This window comes from Clarias gariepinus, chromosome 27 (genome assembly GCF_024256425.1).
Source record: "Clarias gariepinus isolate MV-2021 ecotype Netherlands chromosome 27, CGAR_prim_01v2, whole genome shotgun sequence".
Taxonomy (NCBI): domain Eukaryota; kingdom Metazoa; phylum Chordata; class Actinopteri; order Siluriformes; family Clariidae; genus Clarias; species Clarias gariepinus.
In genome coordinates this window covers 18728608-18756020 of record NC_071126.1, presented here as the reverse complement: position 1 = coordinate 18756020, position 27413 = coordinate 18728608, and the positions used below count along the sequence as shown (strand labels likewise).

Genomic DNA, 27413 nt, shown 5'->3' with positions numbered 1-27413 from the left:
ATCGGACAGCTTTACAGGACAGACAATTTTATCATCATGCTCCCGGATTGATTCATTGAAACCGGTGAGGCCGACTTATTTCTCCCATTCGTTCCTATTCGGGAACATACTGTATTTTTAATTCTTTAAAACTGAAAAGCTGCTTGAGACTAAATCAGGCCATAAACGCCAGCACAGGCATCACCAGTCTAACTCAGGATTCTCATCTCTAGTGTCTAATCTCAAGCAATTTTACATCTGATCGAAGTTAAACGTGATCATTCGACGGAGCACTATTTAAAAAAATAAATAAACTTTTTACGCTACTACATAAAAAGTAGGGAAAAAAACGGTTATATAATTTCTTAAAAGAATTTTTTCTTTTTTCAAAAACTAATTCCAATCCCTTTTTATTTATTTATTGTTTGTTTGTTTGTTTGTAAGGCAGCTGTCGTCTCTGCACGTTCAGCACAATTCTCAAAATTACGATATTTTTGTTTTGTTTTTAACTCTCTAGCCTGGTGTAATCTTGCGAAACACACTTCAAGAGACGGACAACTGTAAAAACAGTGTCAGAAGTCTGAGTTAGAGCTCCAGAGCTCCTTTGTGCTAGGAATTCTGGGTCGGAGGCCGGTTTCCACATGCACTCATCATCTCCAAAGGGACAACAAATCTCGGGCAGAGCTCAACACACACACACACACACACACTCACTCACTCTCGCACATGCTCACGGACAGACGTGGCTGTCAGAAAAGAACGAGCCCTGGCAGAAACACTGGCGCAGACCCACGCTACTGACTCACTCGCTCGGCTCTCCATCCCAGAACATCAGCGCTGTGTAGGCACCGCAGCTACACGCAGGACTGATCCTGGATCAGCACTGTGTAAACAAACACACACACGTACACAACATGGCAGCATTTAACTCGGCATGCTCACTCATGAGTCACAATGCATGAGTGTGTGTTTGTTAATCCTGAGATTATGTGATGTATAAAACCATAATCATAAGACTAGACATTTCATCTCATCGTCTGATTATCCCACATTTTTAGTTATTTATTTTTAAACATCAAAACAAAACAAAAAAAGAAGAAATTGGTCATATGCAGGTAATGCTGAGCAGGAGATAAACAAATCAACAATCTAAAAGTTTTAGTGGTTTTCAGCTTTTTTTTTGCTGATTCAGATCTCCGACGTGCATCTGCAACATCCGGCTTCGTCCTGAGGAAATCAATTCGATTTGATGACATGACACGTCTAGTTCTTCAGTTAACGTTTCTGAAGTGTGTGTGTGTTTTTATGCATATGATGTTGATCCTTAACAGCAGTGTGATGTGTCTGACTGAGCACCAATGTACTGATGTGTGGTGAGATAAGAGAAAGTTAGGAACTCGCCTTGCACACACACAGTTTGTTATTAATGTTTTTATTTATTTTTATTTTATTGTGTTATTGATATTGAGTGATCTATATTGAAATGTGAAACTTTAGCATAAACAAATCATAAGAACTGTGACCAAAAACGAAACCTGTTTCCCTCGTCAATTTTAATATTAATGCATGCTTTCGCTTCAATATTTACGTTCAGATTTTCTGCCCCCTAGTGGACACCTTTATGTTGCACATGATTAGCAAATGCTGCGCTCGATTCAACTCGGACAAGAAAAACTGGCACTTAAGGATGACATCATTTTTTAGCCTCTACAGTTAGCACCAATCTAGTGCTCACTGACAGCCTTCATGACTTTACTAGCAGGATTTCTCCAATTTTTTTTTGTTACCACCAAGCTAGCTAGACAGCTAACACGCTCCTGACTTAAAGGGGTTTTTATTAATCTACCTAGTTGATTTGATGTTGATTTGAATACTTTATTTCGATCATAAAACAATAAAACAGACAAAAATAAAAAAATAAATAAAAACTACTGTTTAAGAAGAAAGAAAGAAAGAAAGAAGTATAAACTCCAGTTAAATGCAGTCTGTCTTACAGATTTAACAAGCAGATTTTTTCTTTGTTTTGTTTTCTTAGTCAAAAAGTCACAAGCTTCTGTATCTGATTCGATCCATACCAGAGTACCCAGAGACTTGGGTTCCCTCGGTTCCCGTACCTGTAACCACTAATTATTGTTGGTTTATTTTCACTGAAAAAAAACAAAACAGAAAAATTTTGTGGAAACAATCCTGGGTCCCTAAAAGTAAACCTTCCCACCCCCCTGAACGTCCAACTCATCGAGAAAACATCGAGAAGAAAGATGGTGTCATAGATTTTTGCTTAAAAAAAAAGCAAAACAGAAAAACCTGACAACATTTAGCAACATGGTGCTTTTCATTGAATATTTTTTTTTCTCACAAACAGATGTCGAAAAACACGCGTTTTCCCAGTTCAGAGTCGAACTGAACTCACAACCACCTGTCTGAGTTTCCATATGCATCCAACACGGACATGTCCATTAGAGGACATGTAAACTACAGAATGGAGAATCTCCCCAAACAACGCAAACACAACACATGAGCAGAAGTGATCGTAGTATGTTTTTTTAAATGTTTTTTTTTTAATGTTAACCAAGTTAGATTTAATTACTTAAGAATCAATGGTGATTTTATTATGAGAAACCAAATTTTATTACACAGACTTGTTAAAAACACACATATGCAAATCAGTCTCGCTCTGAAGTGTGTCTTCAGTTAAGAAAACATACACACACACAATAAACCACGCGCCACATGCTCTTCGTTAAGTCTTTTTATCGCTCTGGGCCGCTGGATGACGCCCCCCACGTACCCCAACACCCTTCCCCCTCCCCCTCCAGCACCGTTAGAATAAAAGAATGGGTGGAGGGAGGAGAGGGAAGGCGGAGGGGGGGTGGGACGTCTCACACGTGTGCCCTTCAATCTGGAACACGACTGAGGAAATCTCTATTGTTGCTCGAGAAGTGACAGATGGGAGTTGACACCGGTGTGGGTCAGATGCCCTTTCACCCCGCAGGGACATCTGCGGGGCAGAAATACCTCCCTATTGGTTTACACACACACACACACACACACACACACACAAAGAGGGGGAGATGTGAGAGGCAGCCGAAGCAGTAGCGCTCCTGTCCGTCAGCCTGTCTTGTGTCTTGTCCCCGTCCTGGAATGTGCTGTTGCTGCTGTCGAGGACAGAGAGGAGTTTGTTCGAAGGTTAAAACCCCCTCACACACACAAAGCTGTGTTAGCTCTTTACTCCACAGCAGCTGGGTTCAGAGGTGTCGACACCCTGCGCACTCGCGTCTGTTCGCTACTGCAGCCGTAGCGACACGTGTTTAAAGCTGACTCGGCTATTCCTGAGCGCGACCGAGCGGTGGTAGCAGCAGCGCCCGTCACCCGCCGCGCATCGCACTGCCACAAGGCAGATGGTGAGACAGCTGAAGGCGCACGAGGGATTAATACGGGGCAGAGCCGCTTCTAACTCGAGAGCGAAAATGTTTGTGTATCAAATAACTGTAACTGTGACAAACACACAAAACAAAAAATGTACACACACTTCAGAAATACGAAATTTCCTGAGACGTCATAAGATTTATACCAAGTTACCTTCGGCCTGTACAATTATACAAGAGGTGCTCAAAGTAGTGGCCACCAGCTTTCAGACGTTTACAAGTTTTTCTTTTCCTGAAGTGTGTATAATTTTTTATTATTATTATTTCTGATTAACAATCAGGGTTAACGAGAGGATTAGATATGTGTGTATGTGTAACTTCTATGTAAAGACAAGTGGGTGGGTGGTGTGCGAATACAGGAACATTACATACACAACAGGCAATTCGCCCATATTTACCATTTCTTACTTAATAAAATCTCAATACGTTCTACTTTTAAACCGTTTGCAGTTACACAAATCAGAATAATTCCTGCAATTTTTTCACTTTCCGGATCTTTTCCAAGAACGCTTGATTTCAAAGTCTGGTTTGTTCGTTTTTTTATTAGTGAGAACACGATCGTTCCACGCCCGGGAACTGTACGAGGTCTACTCGAGAACGATATGGCGCATTCAGGAGCGGATCGAATCAAACGCGGAGGCCAATCGTGTCTGAGAACTGGAGTTGATCGCTGTGATGTCATCATTGCCATCTGTCTACCTTCTCCGAAATGTCCGATCCGATCTCGTCCTCTGTCCTTTGCTGTAGCTGTGATGCAGTAGGACGGCATGTGAGAGCGTCGCTCGTGACATTTTTTCCCGAACATCAATATTATTAAGCAAAGCACAAAAGTAAACGTCCCTGTTCTCTTCTTCTCTTGTGTTTAATTGGGGCTCACAAACCACGTAGGTGCACACCGCCACCTGCTGTATTGGAGAATAAATACCAGTGATGGTGATTCTTTTGTGTGGTGATTCACATATCGTTAATTTTATATTTACAATAGAGATGAACCGGTCGATCGGCCAGTGACCGGATTTGGCTGGTTTTCAGTGTAATCAGCTTTCGATCTAAATGATTCTTAACCAAGCGCACAAGCTTGCAAGTGGTGCGACAGAAACACGTTGTTATGGCGCACAATCAAAAATCACGCTTTTTCTCCAAACTGTGTGAGTGAATTAGTCTCAAACCCGCTCATTACACACAGGTATAACTTAGTCTCACAACACCGTGACATTTAATTACTATAAATATTCTATAATACTTATAGTATTGTGATTTTAATCGAAACGACGCCCAAGAATCCTGATAATATTGTATGGCGAGGTGACTGGTGATTAGTAAATACACAAGCTTACCGCCTAATGTGAAAATGCCCTTTTTAAAGTGCTGACAACTCAAAGTGCTGACACTGAAGACTCCTTCCAAACAAGACATCCTCAGCATCATCATAACAATCAGATGTTTGTTATTACTATTTCAAGTAAAAAACAAAAAAGAACAGAATGCGAAGACCAAAACGTTCCAAAGCATGCGGCAAAGAGGAGCACATCATGACCGCGATATTCATTTCGTTTACGATCGTCGTTTAAAAGTCTTGCTGGGAAAGTGGGAACGCAGATTGCATAACGCTTTTTTTTTTTTTTTAATCAGCCAGCGCTTACGTAAACCATTCACCTTTTTTTTTTTTTTTTATTCCACCAAATGTCCGATCTCTGTCCATCTGCTCGCTTATCTCATGCCAGCAGCTGCGGTGCAGGTCTACAGTCACGATACGTATCTGCTCCTTCACCAACACAACACACACAGAGAACCAGGCTCTCCATCCATCCATCCATCTCTCTCCCTCTCCCTTTTCGATTCTCGTTCACCTCCGAACCTCCACGATCATTTTAAGAGTGGACGTTTTTTATGACGAATTGCATTATTTTTTTCCGATCACCATGGAAACCAGGTAGAATGTGACTTCTGCAAAGCCTGCATTATAATAATAATAAAAAGAAAAATATATGGCAAGTTATCTACAGTAGCTAAATGTGTTTAATGTTAAATACTAAAACAATCAATAATGAGATGATAATCACAAGAGGTTTTTTTAATTACAATTTTGACCAAATGTCTAGAAACCGCTGGAAAACATCTGGCGACATCTTTGCGTCAGCGTCTCTTCGGTGTTTAACACTGCATTTTGAAGAAAGCATTCTTTAAAACCAGATGTTGTCAGCTGATGTGTGTAGTGCAGCAGGTGGTAAAGACTAAAATTCACATGACTGTGCTACACCAAAATAAAATGTAGCTTTGAACAAATGATGAAGAAGCATGGAATGTTTTTTTTTCTCCCTCTCAATAGCTGGGGGACACGGAATCTCTGATGGGTTAAATTTATCGTAATAATAAAACTCCACTGTCACTCCACAGGAAGAAAGGAACCGATTCCATCCTGTCCACCCCTTCTGGAAATTTTTTTTTCTTCGTTTACAGGAACAAAAACGATGCTACACTGTTTCGCAACGTCCGAAAAATCTCACTCCGGCAACACCGCTCTTTACTCCTGTGATATTTCATTTGCTTTGTCGAGCAGAAACGAGCTGCACGGTGAAAGAGGAAACCTGTTGTTCCTGATACTTCTCTGGAACATTTAGTGCTGTTAATTACTTCCATAAAACTGTGTTTGCGTAAGGGGTGGTGGCGCTGGTGTGTGTGTGTGTGTGTAAAACATTTCTTTCACACTCTGAGTCATCGATAAGTTCTGGCGCTGGCAGAGTGTATCACGTTCCCAGTCAACAGGCAGAGTCGAGCTGCGGCAGAACTTTACAGGAAGAAACAAATTATACCCGAGGCTCAGAGAACGAGTGTGATTTTTTTTTTTTATACTTCTGATGCTTATACTTGAGAGAAAGGACTTAAACATAACGAGAGACAAAACGTGTGTGTGCATGTTTGTGTGTGTGAGAAAGAGAGAGAGAGAGAGAGAGAGATCACCCGAACACCAAGCTATATACATATAGGATTTTATTAGAAGAAAAAAAAAATCTTTTTCGAAACTGTGTCCTTTCATTTAAGACTCCAGTCTGCTGATTGCAGAGCAGACAAGAACCTCAAATAATCACAGGTTTCAAACTTCCAGAAAAAACAAACCTCAAAAGGCTGAAAGTCTGCCTCTTTCCATGATGGAGCGTAGTGTGGCTCGACAGCGCGTCGTTGATGTGAACCGGGGCCCTTTAACCACACACGGCTTTACTGGGTTAGCGTTTCACCCGACCTGCTGCTAAAAATAGGCCTGGGAGAAGGAAAAAAAAAAAAACACACACTCGGCTGCGCGGAGTAGCCCTTTTTGTGTGATTACGAATGAATAAACGACAGATACGCTCTAGGTATCAAAGTATAAAAGCAGTCCTTGCGTCATTTCACTTTCACGTGACGCATTAGAAAGTATTTACAGCAAGCCTCCGACTTACGAACATTTTATTTACCAACTTATGCAGATACGAACGCACCATAGTTCTACAAACATTCGTAGATGCCAATGAATTGTGGACGTAGTTCTGGTGTATTGTACAAGAATAGACACTGCAGTGCACCAGATACCAATATTTATAATTATATACAATATTTTCAGTGTGTAAGTGAATGTATAAAATGTCTAAAGTAGGATATATTGTATGTGTGTGTCCATGAATCAGTTTCACCGAATCAGTCTGGATAATAGAAAATGTTTGTCCTGATGGTGAACAATCCTAATTTTGGAAAATCCTCAACAAAACAGAGCTCACAGTCCAATACAGTGAAAAACAGCGCTGAGACAAAAATGGCGTCGGTTCAAGCGCACAGTAAATATCATGAACAAGACCCTGCTGCGTCATCGGGATCCCCCCTGCGAGTTACAGATGCAGTCTCTCAGGAGACCAACGCTGTGTGTTTCATTTTTTTTTATGCTTTGCATTGTATACAGTATTTGTACAAACAAATCCGACTTACGAACAGAACGGAACTCGTTTGTAAGTCAGGGACTACCTACATCAGTTTCTCTTGATCGAGTCTCAGTGCTCGCATAAATGAACTGACCAATCATCGTGCATGCTTGTGAACACGAATCATATTAACAGACCACGCCCACTACTACTACTTATAATAATACACTGTCTATTAACGATACAGAGCCTGAGCTTCGGGAGATGACGAGGTTATCTGCAGAGAGGAAGGTGGATCGGGCAGTGCGAGGAGAGGACACCTAGCAGATGGTAACCATACGTGCGAGTCCGCACACATCGTCAAGACAGTCAAAGAGGAGAAGGTCTACAGAGCAATAAACAAGGAAGAACTTATTAAGAGATGATACTATTCAGGAAAGTTTTTGAGTTATAAGTACAACTCGTGAGTGGGGGGCGGAGCTTCCCGTAGGATGTTAAAGTTGGGAGTGGAGATAAAGGAGGGTTGTATTTGCTTCCCTGTTGAAATCAAATGTTTCTCCAAGATCGATTTCTCCACCTACAGGGATGATATCAGCACACAAAGCTCCGCCCCTTCATCAAAAACTTTCTCAATCGATCTACTTTATGCTGGGGTAAAAAACTAATAAAAAAACAAAAAATCCCTAGTAGTGATGTTAGACTTGGCACCAAAGACGATGAGGGTTTTTTTGTTTGTTTTTTTATGGACGTATAAACAACCAAGAAAGCTGGAACAATCAACACTCTACATAACACTCAGCAAGCACTACCTCAGGAACGCTGTGTGTGAGGCTAGAACACCACTTTGACACTCATACACACACACACACACACACACAGACACGCATACAGGCAACTTCTGGGGGCAGCGGTAGGTCAAACATTTAAGGATCTTAAGCTAATGATCTCAAGGTCGGAGGGTTCGAGTCTCAGCACTGCCACTGTTCCAAACTGACCCCTCTCCCCCGGCATGTTTCTGAGAGATAGGAGAAAACCTGGAAAACCCGGCAACCCCAACAACCACAGATATATTTTTAAGAGTGTTTGTTTGTTTCAAATTTCATGTGATGTGTGTATTTACCCTGAATATTATAATAATAATAAAAATAATTTAAAAAAACAAACTAAAAAAATGCAGGGAGCCTGATTTCACTTTTCTTTCCAAGCGTCCATTAAGACACAACATCTGAGTGTTCCTAAACACTGCTTCATTAGCCGTAAGTGCTATTACGCTCCGACGCATTTGTTCATTCCTCCCGAGCTTATTTCTTGCAAGCGGTATTAGAGACGCTGTGTGTAATAACCCGTAAATTGCTGATACCCTTTTTCTGGTGGAAGGTCGTTAAAAAGCAGCTTGATTAAACACAGGGTGCTGCGAGTGCTCAGCTGAAACACATGTCTCCTCGTCCTCCTCCGCTGCGGTGATTAACACACCAAAGCAGCCGCTCGGAGAGTATATGCCCTGGTTCTGGTCTCGCTCTGGACTCTCAAAGCATGCTGAGATGTCACATGAGAGAGAAATGAGGTGTAATGCAAAAAACCATTCACTGCCATGCCTGGACTTTTGGTCTAAAAGTTATGGCTCTTAAAACAGAATAGGAAGAAGCACCGATAATGGGTCGCTCAATAAAGTTATTTTTATAAGATCTGAACGAGAGAGGGGGGGGGGGTCTTAACTAGCCACGACAAAGCGTGAGAAAGTGTTCCTCGCTAAAGCTCAAGCACATCTGGCTTGTTTTATACACATCCACCGCCTGATGGGAAGCAAAACCTCTGTAAACGTTTACTGAGAAACTGGCAGAGCGCAATCAGTGTCGGCGAGCGCTGCTGCTGCAGCAACAAAAACTAAAATCAAGTCCTGGTATAGGCTAATTCATCTGAGCTCGAGAACACAAATGTAGTTTCTTAAGGAATCTGGATACTCGTTAAGCACTGTAACAGTTTAACAATGTTTATGAAGGAAAAATGAACGTTGTTTTTTTTTTACATCTGAAACGAACCCTTTCGCATACATGAGCACTCTGATGCTTTCTGATAGACTGGAGTCAATCTGACTGACGCGAGCGAATTTAAAACTCATTTATTTATTTAGAACTGCTTAAATTGACATTATTTTATCTACGAGATTGCGTAGGCCCCTTCCACTCAGACAAACAGGTCCAGTTTCGCTCATGCGACTTCCACGGGATTTGAACTTTATTTATATATTTATAACAAAGTTTAGCCAATCATATATCTAAATACACACACGCACATTAATTCCAGTGCAGAAAAATAATTATTTAATAATTACTATTTAATCATAATTAATAATTATTTATTTAATTATAATTATTAGTTCCTCCACACCTCTTTCGCATTATGCGGTAATTCTCCTGACTCACTAACTTACTGCCGTATTTTTATGTCAAGTATGCGAGACGCAGTCCTTTTCTCTTACGTGACGTGAGGAGAGTCGAAAAAAAAAAAAATCATTACTTGGGTTATTTTGCATTGTTCCCTGGAAACCGGTGTTACAAAGTACTTTTCATGTTCTTTTTTTTTTTCCCCGGTGAAAGTCTTTTAGCTCCTAACGAGTGTCCGGATTCCTCTTAAAACTAAATTAGATTCGGATTTTACTACATTTGAAGCTCAAAGGTCATTTAGGTTTTCACTCAGATCGCCCTCATCTCATATCCAAATGGTTTCTTGAAGATTTATCATTAAACATGCAAGAAAATGTAAAAATAAAAACTCGCTCGCTCACTCACTGACTCTCGTTAGCGCCTATCCTGACGCGACAGACCGGGGGGGGGGGGACACCAGTTACACTAATCTGCATAAGTCGTACCTTTTTCCCTACGGTTTATATTCATTTTTTTATACAGATGTTTATTTAAGCTTTCTGCACTGATTCTTTTTAAATCACCCCAAGGGGATAAATAAAGAATATTTTTAATTCGATTAAAATCAAATCTCTTTATATATAAACAAACCTTCCTTTCCTTTTTTTTCCAGGAACCGAGATTGAACCAAAAAATTTTTTAAGCGAGGTAATTACATAATTATCATTCAGCGGACGTCGCCTTTGTGTTCACCGCACTCAGGTGATTTGTGCTTGTGCCAAGTCGTGTGGGCGGAGCTTCGTGTATGGATGGTGAATTGGGGTGTGCACTATGAATAAAAAAAAATCATTACAAACCTTCTCTTAACAAATGCACCTTTAATCGTTTTTTTTACTTTTTTTTTTTTCAATATCAGTCTGACAGAACAGTTTCGCTTCCATTCTTTCATATCCTGTGCAATTTAAAACCAAATAAAACCAAATATAAAGTATGGATTTCATTTTGATACAGAATGAGAGCTGAGAAGCACCAAACACCTCTGTAATGGATTATGGGTTCATAGTTTCAGTGAACAGTAAAGCAGGACATGTGAAGTTCTCTGCGTGCTCTCCTGGGTGCTATAACCACAGGGAGATCCTTACTACTCAGCCGCAGTTAGAGATCTCCCTCTCCACTACACTGATTAAGACTTAAGATGAAGATTGCAGAAAAGGTCATGACTAAAGCACACACGAGGGCATGTTTACAGCTTAAAACACCAAACCGGACAAAGAAGAGCATTATCCTAAACACGAGCCAAGATTCCACAATGCGGACCAGGAGAGGCAATGCACGCGAAGTCCGTGAAACTCGCACTGGTAGCGTTCGCTGAAGCTTCTGTTTTTTTTTACAGTATGATCCGATTTACATCGTTCCTCTTTTACAAGCCTTTTATGGACTGCCAGACTTATAACACAATAGCACGCACACAGAAATCAGGAAGTGCTGGAGGTCAGAGTCTCTTAGTCGTCACTGTGGTTAGCGTAGAGATTTAAAGTCAGGCTTGTTGCAAAACCGCCTAGAACATGTTGAAACGGTCATGACAGTAAATGAAAAACATGATGGATTGGTATTAATTAAAAAAAACATGAAATGCAAAATGAGTCTGATTTCAGACTAGCGGCATCACCCTGCATGCATAAACTCTCTCCGACATCCGATCTGATTGGCTAGCCTTAATCTGATTGACAGGGGCGGAGCTTGAATAGCCCCCACCCAGTCAGAAAACAAACTCTATTCTGCTCTCATCTCCTGTGAGACTAGAAATCACAAGTATTTATACTTACAGCAAATTTTAAGATGCAAGATAATCATATTTCTAAACAAACATTAATTCCAGAATTAAAAAAAACACTTTCATCCCTCCATCCCTACCTCCCTCTCTTTACCTTCTCCAATCCCTTATTCACATAATGCAATGTTCCCAGTGACTCACATAAAGAATCAAAACAAAATGTGCCCGAGACACTGCGCGTCCGTGCCTGTTTAACAAGGACGAGTAGTGCTATTTATAAGACGGCCACATTAAAAAAAGGAGATTGATTTAAGTGTTTTACACACACACACACACACACACACACACAAGCTCGTGCATCATGCCACACCCCTGGAATAAGCACAGCATCTGCCGTGCTGCAAGGACATCTGTCTCGGTTCACAGGAGGGGGGCGGACACATCATGGTCGATTGTTCTGGAGGTGGAGGAATCACTCACACACACACACACACACACACACACACTGTTTTTCCCTAAACACCACTAAAGAAAGAAACCTTCCTACACCTTTGGAAGAAAATACAAAACAAGACAACACCAATTTATTTCCTGAAGAATCCACAGAGAAGTCAGAACGGGGACGTGTCCCAAATCACACGCCGATCCTGAACGTAATCCTGTGGTGTTTTTTTGTTTGTTTTTTTGTTTTTTAACGATTAACTGAATCCTAGAGGTGTAAAAAATTGGAAAAAAAATTCTAAAGGTGACTTCTGTATGTGCCGACGTCCATCATGTGTGTGCGGTAACACAATCAGGTAAATATAATTGCAAGCAATGGTGAGCGGGCCCAAGCACCCTGCGCCACCCAGCGCCATCGACACACGGGCACACCATAAAGACAGCTGGCCCACAGGGCACGTGCATTTAAAGGTTACAGAACAATACTATTATGACACAATTTAAGAAAAAAGGGGAACTTTATGTCTAGACGTCCAAAAAGCCCCAGATGCTGGAAAAAAGGCATCACACACTATGATGTCACTCAATGTAACTAAAAATTTTAATATAATTTCAAACAAAGTTACTAACCATTTTTTGGCATAGGTTGAAGGCACTGTCACGGCTGACACACGCTTTCACACACTATGATGTCATAGTGCCTGGGCCCTGATAATAATTGCAGTGTAATAATATCATTATGATTTAAAGAGGTCACCTCATGTCCCTTGCTTTATTTTTCACCTTTACAACCAAGGTCTACAATTCTTCATAAAATCTTCAATACAAAAATTGACACGTGTACAGAACTCTGATGTCACAGTGTGTTTCTATAAATATTGTGCCAGCAGAAACGACATTTGGAGGAAAGCACTATCCGCCCTCTTCAACATACAAGAGCTTACTTGGGTCGATGTGATTGACGCAGGAGTCAGATTATGCCCCTCCCACTAAGACAGCGATGCCAAAGGTGATTCGATTCGGGCGCTCTTCTGTAACTCCACTTTACACACTTTACACATACACGCTCTTAACGTTATTCCCAATATGTCTGATGCATCACTACAGCAAACGACGTGATCACCTTCCTGGCGTGCCTAGAAATCATAGATGCTTTCTAATAATCCACAGTTTTGATGCGTTTCTAGTTCTGTTCAAAGACACCAGATAAATCGAGGAGATGTGAAGGAGGAAGAGGAGGAGGTTGAGACGGTTGAGGAGGCTCTTACCTGAGGCCTGGCCTGTGGGGAGCGCCGAGAGGAGGAAGAGGAGCAGCTGCAGTGCAACGATCACCAGAGCGTGTGAACGCGTGGCCATCCCATCGCACATCTTTCAGCCCTGCTGCACGCCTTGAGTCCGCTCCGGCTGGACCTGACCCGACACACACACACACACACACACAGATTAAATGAAGCTCAACTGGCAGGCAGCCAGACACAAAGCAGAAGGTTCTAGAGGTTTTATCTGACAGGATGAGCCCATGTTGCGGTGTGTGTGTGAGGGTGCATTAACAATTCAAGCTACAGTCGGTAGATTTGAAGCTCCGGATGAATCATTTATCAATAGACATGCGATCGCGAGAGGAGACGGATACAGAAATGTCACTGAACCTGTGCGATAAGAAGGGAAGGGCACTTTCTAGGAATGAAAACCAAAAACGTATGCGCAAGTCAACAAACCTCAAAATAACTGCAAAACCTTTTGGTTGTCAAAGTTATGCTGCCAGTTTCTCTTAGTAGTTTTTTTTTTTTAATGGATTTTTCTTTTTTTTTAATGGATCAGATACCTGAGCAGAAAAAGAGTGAACTTGATTGAATCCTGTGAAATGGAAAAGATTAAAATTGGGAAAGTGGGCAGGTTTTTAGCGAGATGTCGCTGTTATTTCAGTTTCATGAATCAGATGACGATCCATATAGTCACAAAATCTAGGTTTCACAATAAAACCCAGGCAAGTGCTAAGTTTCAGGGAGGAGGGCCGCTAATACGCTACACTGCTACACAAACATCTTTCATTTTAACGAGAGGTTCATCTAGACCATTGAGCGTTACGTGTCACTGAGAAAGACGGAGAAAAGCGTCCATGTGATCGAGTCACCTCGGGACTACACGTGCTGTAAACAGTGACCTTTAGCAACATATTTTTCTTCAGTTTTAAAGAAGACCTTGTTGAGGGTGCAAGTACAAATGCACCTAATGTGACCCGATATAAGAATATCCCATCACCCAACAAAAGTGGGCAACAATAGTACAACACGAAGCATCATTTAAAGATTTGTATAACAGAAAATAAAAAAAGATCTCTATTAGAATATCAAAACTGTTATCGTCAGACACAACACACTTTCCTGACAAACTTCTCACAGTTATGTTTATTTTTTAGAAGCAACTGAATGACACAACAAGCCCCTCTTTACTCTTTTGAATAAAGTATTTAAGTAGACATGAGTTTTCGCAGACCTTAAAAAAGTTTTAGTGTTCTGCTTGCGGTTTCTCTCTGCAAAGCACATTTCCTTCAGTTCTCACACCTCTACATGAGACGACTTCTGAGATAACGTCTGCACGTCATACATAATGTGCTTACATCCTCCTTTATCCCTTCCTCTTCCTTTCTCATTTCTCAGACATTCAAAAAAAAAAAAAAAACAAGATGTTTCTGATATGCTCTAAAATAAACAGAGTCTACGCTCTGTACCACTCGACCCCTTTGGCCTGTACGCCTCGGCTCTTTTACGCAGTTTGTTAAAATAAACACGCCGCATACGTAAGGTTTTGCAATCTCACAGATCGCTCCATTTCCTGTTAGACCTGGGCTTTTTCGTCAGAGTGGTGTGCGGTATGACGTGGGGATTTGCATCACCGGCCGATACCGAGAAAACCATCGAGTAAAGCGTTGCAACCAGCTCTGAGACTTGTACACACCACGAAACTAAAAAGTATCCAAATACAGTTCAGTTTGACTCTCGAGCATTTGTGCTTGTAGTCAAATGTGTCTTCGGTTACACAGACTGATTTTAATAAATAACACGGTTACCATTATTTTATTTTTTTTTACTTAAAAAGTCTCAACAGCAAGACAAGGTTTTAAAAAGCGTATTAGAGAGACATGACATGTGCTAGCTTGAATCTTTCGGCTATGGGAGCATCCACGAAGCTCCAGATCCATTTCATCCCAGTTCAATCAGGGCTCTGTAAAGGCCAGTCTTCCACAAATCATGGGACGCGTCTCTCTTACGCTCTCCGATGTTAAAGCTTAATCGCTTAAACTAAACACGTCCGGCGTGTTTTTCCCTTACGCATAACCGCGCGATTTCTTTCACGTTGTCTGGCCTTTTGCATGCCTGCTGAGGATGTGGAAAACACGAAAATTACTGTGCCCGTTTCTGCGCTTGGTACGGGTCCAGGTGGCAGGATGAGAGGGGGAACGCCACCCTGCGAAGATACCAGTCTGGTGCTCCTGCTGTGCTCTCCACCTCGCTGCGGGACGTCCGCAGAAAAAACATGATAAGCGTGACGCAGGTTTCGCTGGCACTGTCGGGACTGCACACTGTCACGTTCTCTCACACGCACACACATACACACGCTCTTCAGGCAGCAGGAATTGAACAAACTGCAAGTGACAGGATTCACTCTTATGAGAATGGTTGTGAAAACAAATCATGGAGAGATTTTTTTTTCAGTCCATGAGTCATAAAGAGAGCCTGCATGGATGGGTTCTGTTCACAGAAAGGAAACATTACGGCGAAGAGATAATCAGCTGTTAGTTAGTTTGTTTGTTAAAAGTAATGAATCACTGCCAACCGGCTTTGGTTTTACTTGGTACGTCTTTTAATCATTTCTTAATATTCAAGAAAAATAAAATATATAAATAAAGACCTTTAATCCTGTCCACATGTTCGACAACTCCATCTGAGCGACAGATCTCAGCACTGACTCACATCATGTTTTCAAAGTGGAAAAATATATAGGGGGGAAAAAAACAAGCCAGAACAGAAAGCTTTAACGATTTGACAAGCAAAACGATCAACACAGTTCTCCTTCAAAAAAGAAAAAGAGACTGATGAGGAATAGAAGAGCTTTACATTTGTACCTTCTGCTGAGCAGGTGTCATCTTATCACACACACACACAAAAAAAAGAAGAAACCAACACATGATTACCGGTTGTTGTTTTTTTCCCCCTGTTGTTCTGTGGGAGACGGTAACCGGGAACTAACTGCAGGTAGGAAGTTAAATTGTGAATAAAAAAAAGAGGAACATCAGACCTTATGCTGCATCAGAACACCTGCAATATGATTTTCTTTACGTAATTCGCAACCTATAAGGAACTCGTTATGCTTTTTCCGCTTTTTAATTTCTTCTGATTGTCTTTCTACACGTTGTGTCTTTCATGTTGTACAGCATTTTAATCCAATTTTGTTTTTTTTAATACGCTTTAAACAAACCGGACTTTGACGCTTTGTCACCCATCACGTGTTGCTGAAATAAATTGCGCATCAAGTGCATGCGCATGTACAAAAATTATCATTGCTCTACCGCTTAAACTGCTGCTGCGTACAAATTATTTTTTTATCCCCGAGTGTAAATAATAAATGAGTTTATGAATAAACCCTAACAAGATACAAAACTCACATGGTCATGGATCGCATCCACCGGAATGATTTATTCAAATTATATTTTACCTCTGAAAAATAATAATAAATTAATGTTTAATCATTTTTTTATTGTTTAATGTTTAAATTAATAATTCAAATTACATAATTATTCTTGCTAAAATTGGAATCACGATTTTTCTCTCAAGGAATTGAGATCACACGATTAATTATTATATTTTTTTTATTTAACTAAAGTTGAGAAAACTTTTAAAAACTTAAGTAAGAAGTCTACACAGGACTTTCACTTCTTGTAACAAATTAACTCTTTCTTATTTTTAAAACCCTTACAAGTGAAGATCTCAAAAGTTAACTTTAACATAAACAGAATATTACTAATAATAAAAAAATAATAATAATAAATAGCGCCTGTACTTTTTTTGGACCCTACAGCACGTTAGATTATATCATTACTATTTATATCAGTAGTATTTTTATTACCATAAACTAAATATCAGGGAGTTTGTTAGGTAGTTTAAAATTAAATACATACTTTACAGTGTAGAATTTATTGCTAATACATTTTTTTCACACACCTAAGACATTCAGTTTATTCTGAAATAAAATAACTAGTATAAACATATATAAAAGTATATACTCGATGCTAAACACAAGAACAGAAGGAAACGTAAGGGTTTGACACATGCGCCTTGAGGGACACCGAAAGCATCAAAAAGGATCCAATCAGAAACTGCTGGTCAAAATGTACTTCCTCCTCTAGTCTCTGGAACCGAGCAAGTGAGCGTCGTTATTTGGAGCGTGCGGCCTATATCGGACCGCCGTAAATGAGAAAGAGAGCTGAGAGAAGCGATCGAGTTGTATGACCATCAATCATTCGCTAATCCCTGGTCTGCTTGATAAACTAACAGTGTTCTGTGTTACACAGTGTGACCAGCGAGTGTGACCGATACAGCATCTGAGGTTGTTGATCTGAACGCAGTGAAATACATGCAAATGAATCGCCGTCATTCAGAAATGAAATTGTGTTTGTACCAATCGAAATCGTTATTATTTTTTTCTCCCCTGGGTTAATCATGCGGTCCATCTTTGATGGTTTTCGGACTGAAATTTTTTTCCCTGTAAGGTCCTTAAAAAACTATACCACAGCTTGTGACTTGCACGAATACTTGTGTTTCGCGAGAGTATGGCATCTTCTTTTTAACTTATGGGCGGGCCAACAACTGAACTGGGGGGTGGAGCAGAAGATGTGTGTAGAGGGGATTGGGAGGTTAGGAGAAGAAGAAAAAAAAAACACTTTGTGCAAAATATGCCATTTAAACAATGTACGATACAAGTTGCACAGCTAAACTTTTTAAATGTTTATTAAAAACCTTAGTAGAATTTAATATGTTAAGTTTATTGCAATTGTAACAGCATGTCCATTGTGTTATTATCCCTATTACTAGACTTATCTTATTTAAAACTTCCTATTTGTCTATCTAACTAATACCTTAAAACCTGAAAAAAATTAATACATCAAGAACTATAATTGAATGAAATAAATCAGGCAGCAAGCTTTACCGCCCCTTGTAAAGGACTGGCACCTCGTCCAGGGTAAACCCTAACTATTTCCCCAAATCCCCCGAAATGGACTCCAGACCTCCTCCGACCCCTTTTTTTAACCAGTTCACATACTTTTTTGCATAAACTGATATTCAGCAATATTTCTGGTTCTGTGCCAATACCGAGAATCATCCACGTTTTAAAATACAAACTTTACAGTCCCAAAAGACATCAGATTTCAATTACACACAAACAAAGCTGAACAGACCTTTAAAACTTAAGCATTAATAACGTGCAGAGATGCCGTTATACTGGTCAATGGTGGTGCTAGTGGGATACAGTCTTCGCCTCATCTCCACCTAAACATCCTTCGTCATTTGCACACTTTCTTTAAACAAATCAGCATGTAAAGTGTCACCCTTTGTGCGCTAATGCCTCCATCGGCGTCATCGCGCTCGTCACCTCCTGCATCAATAACTACAAGGTTTTGTTTAGCTGCATTGCATGCTGGGGATTTGAGTCTAGCATTCGAAACAACACTGGGTTTTTCTTATTAAAATATTTTTTTGAGTTATTTGAAAACTAATTATAAAAAAAAAAATCTTATGTTGTAACACATTTCATGGTGTAAATGCTTCCAGTGATCCACACCCCACACACACGCGTACAAATGTGAGAAAACAAGAGGCAGCTCCCACACTCGTCGGTGGCGCATTTCCGAAGTAGAAAGTGAAAGTAACTTGTATAAAGACGGAGCAGTGATCGTCCCGGCGGCCCTGTTTACACCGGACATCTGAGTGTGTGTGTGCGCTCGCCGTGTGTCTCCTGGACGCAGTGAGAAGCTTTGCCACATGTATATCGAGTTAAAGCTGCCATGTGTTGACTGAAAAGCTGCTCTAACTGATATGCAACCTGACCGTCAGTGTGTCGGCTCCGATCGGCCGCCTCGCATGAAGCATGAGCCCTACAGAGGAGTTCTATCGGTGACACCTTAAAGCAGATATGTTGTCTTATCAGACCTCAGCAGGCTGTGTGAGGTTTAAAAGGACGTTTAGGAAAACAGGAAGAACCTGAATGAGAGAATAAGATCGAGTTTGTACTTCGTGTCTCATAATCTATTATGTAAGGAACAATAAAAAAAAAATCAGGATGTACTGTTCCAGGAAAATATTTATATTTAATCACGGTTATTTCTTGCACCGTGAGGTTGATTATTTGCCTTCAATATCTAATATCTAACGCCGTAATTTTTATCTGTTTATAGTCACACTTCCCCTCTGTCCTAAAAACATGTACACCGCACTGGCACTGGAGACTCCTTCCATGGACTATAGAAATAATAGAGATTGTTTTTGTGTGGCAATTCATGTATTGTAACTCTGACTCCGTCAGTGGGGGACCTGACAGGCAACTCCAATTATTCTGGGGATCGTTAGTCGTGGTTATGATATTGAACACACACAACACACACAACCCTTGTAAGGACCTTTCATCTACATTATTTTACTGTTAATGTAAATTCTTCTGTGTGGGGACAGGTATTTCTATTCTTGTGGGGACCTTTGGTCATGGTTAAGATATTAAACACACACACGCTCCTTGTTAGGACCTTTTCGAATTATTTTACTATTAATGTAAATTCTTCCATACGGGGACCTGACAGGTATTTCTATCCTTGTGGGACTCTTCAGGTTACGATATTAAACACACACACACAGTCCTTGTAAGGACCTTTGATCAACATTATTTTATTATTTTATTACTATTACCCTAGCTTTGTGGGGACCTTTGGTCTTAATCATAATATAACGCGCACATTCACACACACGATCCTTGTAAGGACCTTCCATCTCCATTACTATTATTGTAAATTCTTCCTTGTGGGGACCTGACAGGTAATCCTATTCTTGTGGGGACCTGACAGGTAATCCTATTCTTGTGGGGACCTGACAGGTAATCCTATTCTTGTGGGGACCTAAGAGGGTATTCCTATTCTTGTGGGGACCTGACAGGTAATCTTATTCTTGTGGGGACCTGACAGGTAATCCTATTCTTGTGGGGACCTTTGATCCTGGGTAAGACATTAAACAAACACACACATACGGTTTATACTTCTGAGAGCTGCAAAACATCATGATTTTTCCCAGAGAATCACCTTATCATCATCATCATCATCATCATCTTCAGCCTAATAACCATAACATGCTCTTATCTCTTATTAATAACGCCGGTTTTAACTCAAACTAACCCGTTGTCTGTTGTAAAAGCGTGTACAGCTGGGGTTAGGTTTATGTCCACATCTCATCTGTGTTCTATCACCCACGTTTAGACTGAAGATGAACCCTGGAGAGTGTAGAAATCACGCCGTGTTAATGTTATTGTTGTTAACGCAGGCTAGCAGTAACGGAGGAAGCGCTCGCGACTGAAAACAAGCCGAAAACGTTATTCTTTTAAACTGACAGTTTGAACTAAAGACGAATAAATCAACCTTAAACAGTTTTCACACAGAATTCGGACTGAACCCGGGTTTCTACAGCGTGTTTGATGGATTATTTTGTTGTTCTCCTCCTCCAGGCACTCTATGCTAAGCTAACGATAACAATTGTTAGCCTTAGCGACTTAGCTAGCTCACGCGCAAAGACTGTGAACGTTAAATATCCACCGTGTCTCTTACCAGTCAGTGAAAGCCGTCCTCCCTGAGCTCACTTCCGGGACATGGAGCTTTATTAAATCAGGCAGAATGTAAAATAAAAAGTGTAGAAAGAGCGATATATCTGTTTTAATCCTGTGTGTGTGTGGCTTTTTTTTTTTCTTTTTTTTTTTTTTACGCCGCAGTCAGGAACACCCCGCTAGTCCTGCCACTGCGCGAGCGCTAATGCCGACCCACAGCGCTCGAGCCTGCCTCCTGCCTCAAGCTCGGCTCCGCCCAACCTCCGGTCTCCATGGAAACAGCAGGCGGAGTCACTGCACGTCCCCACAGGAAAGGGTCGAGAGCGCGACGTTTGTTTTGCTGCGGTCAGCTGATCAGTGTGGGTTGCCAGATCAGGACTTTAGTGCACAAACTTTAAGGTGGAAGATATTCAGAACATAATAATAATAATAATAATTTAAAAAAGTAATAATAATAATAATAACATTAATCCCGTAAAGTTTAAATTAATTAATTTAAATTAATAAAAAAAATTAAAAGCCTGTTCATTAAACTTTTCTTTGTGCCGAGTTCTGAATTTCATGTTTGTGTGAGGATTTATACATTTTATATAATGTATATATATTTTTTAATGCAACATTGTAAACTTGTGCCCTAACACCACATTTAAAAAAGTTAAAATTTGAATTTGTCTTAGTGCACTTTTTACTTTGCAGTCAAATCTGTCTTTCCACTCTACCTTTGTTTTTTCAGGTCATGTCAACATTCGTGTAAGCATTTCACTAATTTGAACAGGGCCAGGGGTAGCTCAGCGGATAAGGGAGGCATTGGACTACGGTTCGGAAGATCCCAGGTTCAAACCCCACAACCACCATTTGCCACTGTTGGGCCCTTGAGCAAGGCCCTTATCTGCTCAGATGTGTATTGAGATAAACATGTAAATCGCTCTGGATAAAAGCGTCTGCCAAATGCCCAGATGTAAACTTTGGTGGGCTGGTATATTTTCTTGTATTTGTTGTTTAATTTTAATTTTAATTTCTTGTTATTTTTTTATTTGCCTCCTGTTGAGTTGTAAATGAATGTGAAAGGACTCTAGTGGCTCTCAGTTCGGGTATTTTGCATGCCCTCACCTAGAACAACTTCAGTGTTTTATCTCATAGTGGCGCTTCACATTACGGCTTTTTAGTAGAACCACAGGAGATTCGGAACAATACTGTAGGTTTCAAAACTATTAAATAATACATATGGCGTTAGGTAATTACAGTCAGTTGTTATTCTAAGACATGAAGTTCGGCTGTTCTGGAACAGTTCCTACAAGAGCAGTATTATGTCGAGTGTATTGTTAAACCCATCAAGCACCATGATGAAACTGTCTCTCATGAAGACCTTCCCAGGAAAACAAGACCAAAACTGAGCTCTGCTGCAGAGGAGAAGTTCATTTAGAGTCACCAGCCTCAGAAATCACCAATTAACAACCAGCAACCTCAGATTAGAGCCGTTATGAAGCTTTACAGAGCAGAAGTAGCAGATATACATCTAAATATCAACTGTTCAGAGAAGATTATTGTGGATTTTGGATGCAACATTCTTTTACAGTGTAGAAAAAAAATCTGGAAAGACCATGAAGTTAAAAGGGGTTTCCAAACTTTTGACTGATATAGTATGCTTAAGGATTTATCTTGACATTCACATGTAAGATTTAAGTAATATAAATTATTATTGTCAAGTAACACAAAGGACAGACATTTGTCATTTATAGCAGCAGCTGTCAAGAAGTCCAGTAGGACTCGAGTCTGATCTCAGGCTTTCATCATGGTGTCTGGTCTTGCAGTGTGTGTGTGTGTGTATGTGTGTGTTTGTTGAAACTCATTTTAAACCCATCACAAGCTTATTGCAACACATCAAGGATGGTACACATCAAGACTCTGTTCTGCCTCTGTCTCTGTTCTGACGCCTCGGTGGTGAAATGATTTACCGGCTGTCCTTATATGATGACCAAAGTCCTACTTCTTCACCAAGTTAACACTAGTTTATTTATTGTTTATCCCTGGATTAATCTTTCTGCTAAAAAACACAAATTTAAACGTATTTGGACATGGGCATTTTTTACTTTAAATGTGATACTGTTCTGATCCTGAGAATGATGAAACTGTATTTATTTTATTCTATGAAAAAATAATAATGAAAGCAAACTTTTAGACTTTGACCATCGGTGAGCTTTAAAAACAGTGAGCTTCGCACGAACAGTCTAAAAAAAAAGCCGTGCAAGAAGTCTGACTGTAAAACGCCTGGCCATGATTAAAGATTTTGCAACAGATAGCTTTAGGATATTTATTATTTACAATCGAGCATTTTGGATGATATGAACCAGCTGCAGATTTCCGGTCCGCCATGCAGAAGGGCTTGGGTTCGATTCCCACCTGGTCCCCAAACCTCAGGTACTACAGTAGATGCAGTAAAATGCCTCTATGCCACGGATTTCCCCCCCCCCACAATATTTATCTCATTTAAATATTATATTAGAACATAAATTAATAGGTTTAGGGTTTACAAATTACACCAAACGAATTTGATTATAAAATAAGCAATATATATTAAAAAAAAACATGCTGTATAGGGGAAAATATATAAATTATATATTTTATTCATGTATATTTTTATATAGCTTATTTTATAATACAAATCTTTTCTTGTAATTTTTCATCATAAACAGTATTTATCTAGTGTAATTTGTGAAAAAAATAATAGTGCCCCGGATAAAAATGAGAGGGTTGAATCAGGAAGGGCATCCAGGGGATAACCTGTGCCAAATTTGGGAACAACAACAACAACAACTAAACACCTTGTGGAACAGTACAGTATGTTCTTTGGGAGGGAGTTAACTAGGCCAAAGGGTGTTTCAGAAGAAGGATTTGGCAACCCGAGTACACGGGGCAGACATGGCGCTGTTCGTGAGAGCGCGAGAACTTTTCAGGATCAGCGCACGAGCGCTGTGTTCTTCTGGAGTGCAGCTTCGCGTCCTGCCGAGCAGCAGCTGCTTCTTCGATGAAGCGGTTCAGATTAAACTGAGCGGTTTGCCTCCTGGGAGACACGTGGAGCTCCGCGCCAAACACCAGGACGACAAAGGCGTTGTTTTCCGGGCCGCCGCTACGTACCAGGCAGACGCGCGAGGGGAAGTGGATGTGAGCCGCCAGCCGTCCACGGGAGGCTCCTACACGGGGGTGGAGCCGATGGGTTTGTTCTGGTCCATGCTGCCAGAAAGTCCTCACAAGAAGCTGCTGAAGAGAGACGCGTCCAGTCCTGTCCTCGTCCACATCGAGGCGCACGGAGACGGACAGGTCCTCACTCAGGGGACCAACGAGAGACGCTTCATGGCTGATGGAGTGAAGAGGGTCCCTGTAAGAGACGGCAGGTTACGGGGAACTCTCTTCATCCCGCCTGGTCAGTTCAGGTTCTGCCCCAGTTTATCTCCAGCAACCCGAAACCTGGTGGCGTAGTGGTTGGCACTGTCGCCTCGCACCTCCAGGGTCTGGGTTCCATTCCCGCCAATGTGCTTGATGGGGTTTCTTCCGGGAAACGGAAGCATTTCTAAATTGCCCGTAGTGTGTGCGTGTGTGCTCGAGCGATCCCGTCCAGGGTGTACCCCGCCTCACGCCCAAAGTCTCCCGGGATAGGCTCCAACCCCCCACCGTGACCCTGTATAGGGTGTTATAGCTCCTGTACACGCTCAGTGCTTCATATTTCTTAAATCTATACCTCGCTACATACAGTATGACTGAGCTCTGTTTTGTACTTGGGTACTAACACCCTTATCTATACACAGTACGTTACAGCACAGCGTTCTTCGTCGTGCCCATAGTCGAACGATTCATGTTAAAAGAACGAGCCATCTTTCCACCTAGCTCCGTTCTCTCAGTTATTTTCACTTCTCTCTCCATTGTTATTGCTTGGCGCTTCTTAGTACTTTAATCACGCACAGGCATATGTTTTGTTTCTGAAAATTCATAACTCAATTGTTTGTATTTAGAGGATTTACCCTATATATAAAAAGCAAAATTCTGTTTGTTTTTTTGTTAGACAAAATGTCATACTGTGAGTGTGTCACAGGTGATCCTCACCGTCTGTAACAGTAGGCAGCGTCATCAACAACTGGCGTAACGATCTGCACGTAGTGCCCAGTATAACAGGTGCCAGGTGTCTGGGTACCCGGTGTAGTGTGGGCCCGTGTAGCTGGCGTCCCTCTACACAAGATTCCAACAGATGGAGAATCCTTGCCAATTTTTTTTTTATTAACTCGGTCAGGTGTACGTTTCCTGATGTACAGAATGTAACCACACCCACAGTCCATGGCCACACCCACAGCTCTTCGCCTGACGGAGCCTGCCAAGTTCCTTCCAGGTCCATGTGAATACATGCACGAGTTATACAGTAATTACAGCTGTTTACATTCACAAGGCTGAGAAGCGACTGCACTGTCCTGAAGCATTTGACTCCAGCTTTGTGAAGATGGGCTTTGATCTCAAAAGGGGTTTTTGATGTACAAATTAGTAAAGATTTTTATTATTTTTATTAAATGATCCCAAATTTAGATTGGTTCAAAATGAGCCATGGATTTATTATTTTTTTTGTCTCAAGGCTTTATGAGATAAGAGCTAAAATATAAAAACATTTTAAGCTGCGCCATCATCTTTTTAGATGTTCATCATTCTTTTAATAACTCTTTGGTCACTTTGTTCCACTGACTGCTGTCGTCCTGACAGTGACTGGATTCCCGGGCGAAAGCTCGATCCACTGGATATCGATAAAAAAAAATTAATGTGTGTGACAACACACTAAATAATCAGACATTTTTTACTTTTTTTTCATGGATTATGTAAAAATAGTCCCTGCTTAAATATGAAAAGAATATTTAATATTTATTTATATTTTGATTAAGACAATGTTATGGCGTGTGCAACTGGGTCACTGGTGATGATTATTTATGATGTGACCATATATATATGTGATAGAAGAAGCAGGATGAATTCTTAAGTGTGTATAGAGCTCTACGTTCCGCTCGAAGTCAGACAAAACTGATGGCAGCTGCAGTAAAGGCCTGCCAAAGCAGCCCAAGGGAGGAAACTCAGCATTTGGTGATGTCCATGGGTTTCAGATTTCAAGAGGTCATACAGCTTAAAGTCTACACTTTAGTCAAATAATGATTGCTTTAAATCCATTGTGTTGGTGTGTAAGGGAAAAAAATGTTTAAATTATGTCCAAATAAGTGTAGGACCTGTGATATTTCTATAAGAAACAACCTTTTTTTTTTTTTTTTTAATTTGCAAGATATATAATAATAATAATAGACCTGATTGTGTGTTATACAGGTGAAGGTCCGTTCCCTGGAATTATAGATCTGTATACGTTAGGAGGCACCGTGTGTGAGCCGCGAGCAGCTCTACTGGCGAACAAAGGCTTCGTGGTGTTTGCTCTGGCTTTCTACGGCTACCAGGACATGCCTAAAACCGTGAACACGCTCGATCTGGAGTACTTCGAGGAAGGTCTAAAATTCCTGCAGATGCAGGACAAGGTTAGTGAACATATTAAGTACAAATGAACTGGTTAGCTGATATACAGATCGTCACTTTTGTTCTTGTCTTTTTTTTGTGTGCAGGTGAAAAAAATCGGAATGGGAATATTGTCCATCTCAAAAAGTGGAGACCTGGCTTTGTCGATGGCTTCCTTCCTTCCAAACATATCAGCCACTGTCTGCATCAACACCTGCACTGCCAACGTCATGTTCCCCCTCCATTATAAAGACATGGTGATCCCTGGTTTCGTCGGCAGTAAAAAGAGAATAACGGTAACCGAATCCGGCATCCTGGATATCAGAGATATCCTGAACGACCCGATGAAAGAGGAGAAGACCCGTGCGACGGTCATCCCTATCGAGCGTGCCGGCTGCAAGTTCCTGTTCTTAGTGTCGGGAGACGACAGGAACTGGAACAGCGCTTTTTTTGCGGCACAGGCTTGCAGCAGACTCGAAGCGCACGGAAAAGCCAACTACGACATGGTGAGTTACCCGAAAGCAGGGCACTTTTTGGAAGTCCCCTTCATGCCCCATTGCCCGTCCGGGCTCCATGCCGCCGTGGATCAAGTGGTCGTGTTCGGAGGAGAACCGAAAGCTCATGCACATGCACAGGTCGATGCTTGGAGTAGAGTTCAAGAGTTTTTCAGAAACCACTTGTGAGAGCAGCGTCATTTAAAATCCGTAACAAAATGAGATGATTAGAGTCTATTAGGGAATAACCCGCTCCATATCTGTGCTATTTTAGGAGAATTATTAGTGGAGGGATGGTGTGATGCAGCACAGCATTATTGTCTTCCAGATGTTGATTATTTACCTCAATCACAAAAATGCCAATCGACACCTCATAACTAATGGGAATGGAGAATACTACTAAAAGATCGAGTTTATGGTTACTAGACTTTGTGCATTAATTTTTTGTGCATTAACGCCTAACGAACAATATGTTAAAATAATGTTTTGTCTTTTATCTGAAGTGTTTTGTGTGGGTTTTTTTATGTTTTAATAAAGAAAAACAGTAAATTATCTGATGTTTTATGTAGCACCACAGCCTTAGAAGAATGCTGTCTTGTTTCTCTGCGTACTGTACTGTACTGTATATAGTTAGAACAACAATAAAAGCCACTTCGACTTGA

The 27413-nt window shown here is 40.8% G+C and overlaps 2 protein-coding genes across 2 annotated transcripts in view; one reads left to right on the top strand and one right to left on the bottom strand.

Moving 5' to 3' along the window:
• susd6 (sushi domain containing 6) overlaps positions 1-20911 on the bottom strand; it is a 32388-nt gene extending 11477 nt beyond the window's left edge. The window contains exons 1-2 of the mRNA XM_053488939.1: positions 20736-20911; positions 13141-13282 (exon numbers count right to left, since the gene is read on the bottom strand). Of these exons, the coding sequence (XP_053344914.1) occupies positions 13141-13240 (100 nt within the window). The 5' untranslated portion in view covers positions 13241-13282; positions 20736-20911. The remainder of the gene's footprint in view (positions 1-13140; positions 13283-20735) is intronic.
• A 2725-nt stretch (positions 20912-23636) lies between these two features.
• On the top strand, positions 23637-27413 carry LOC128514978 (acyl-coenzyme A thioesterase 2, mitochondrial-like). The gene is made up of 3 exons (XM_053488931.1): positions 23637-24152; positions 26078-26280; positions 26365-27413. Exons 1-3 carry the CDS (start codon positions 23651-23653, stop codon positions 26938-26940), a joined length of 1281 nt encoding a protein of 426 aa, XP_053344906.1. The 5' UTR covers positions 23637-23650; the 3' UTR covers positions 26941-27413.

What these genes read in the sequence shown, in the direction of transcription:
- LOC128514978 (XM_053488931.1), top strand. Translation starts at nt 23,651, where the DNA reads ATGGCGCTGTTCGTGAGAGCGCGAGAACTTTTCAGGATCAGCGCACGA. An exon ending in AACTCTCTTCATCCCGCCTG is followed by an intron (nt 24,153 to 26,077) that starts GTCAGTTCAGGT and finishes TGTGTTATACAG; the next exon opens with GTGAAGGTCCGTTCCCTGGA. An exon ending in TCCTGCAGATGCAGGACAAG is followed by an intron (nt 26,281 to 26,364) that starts GTTAGTGAACAT and finishes TTTTGTGTGCAG; the next exon opens with GTGAAAAAAATCGGAATGGG.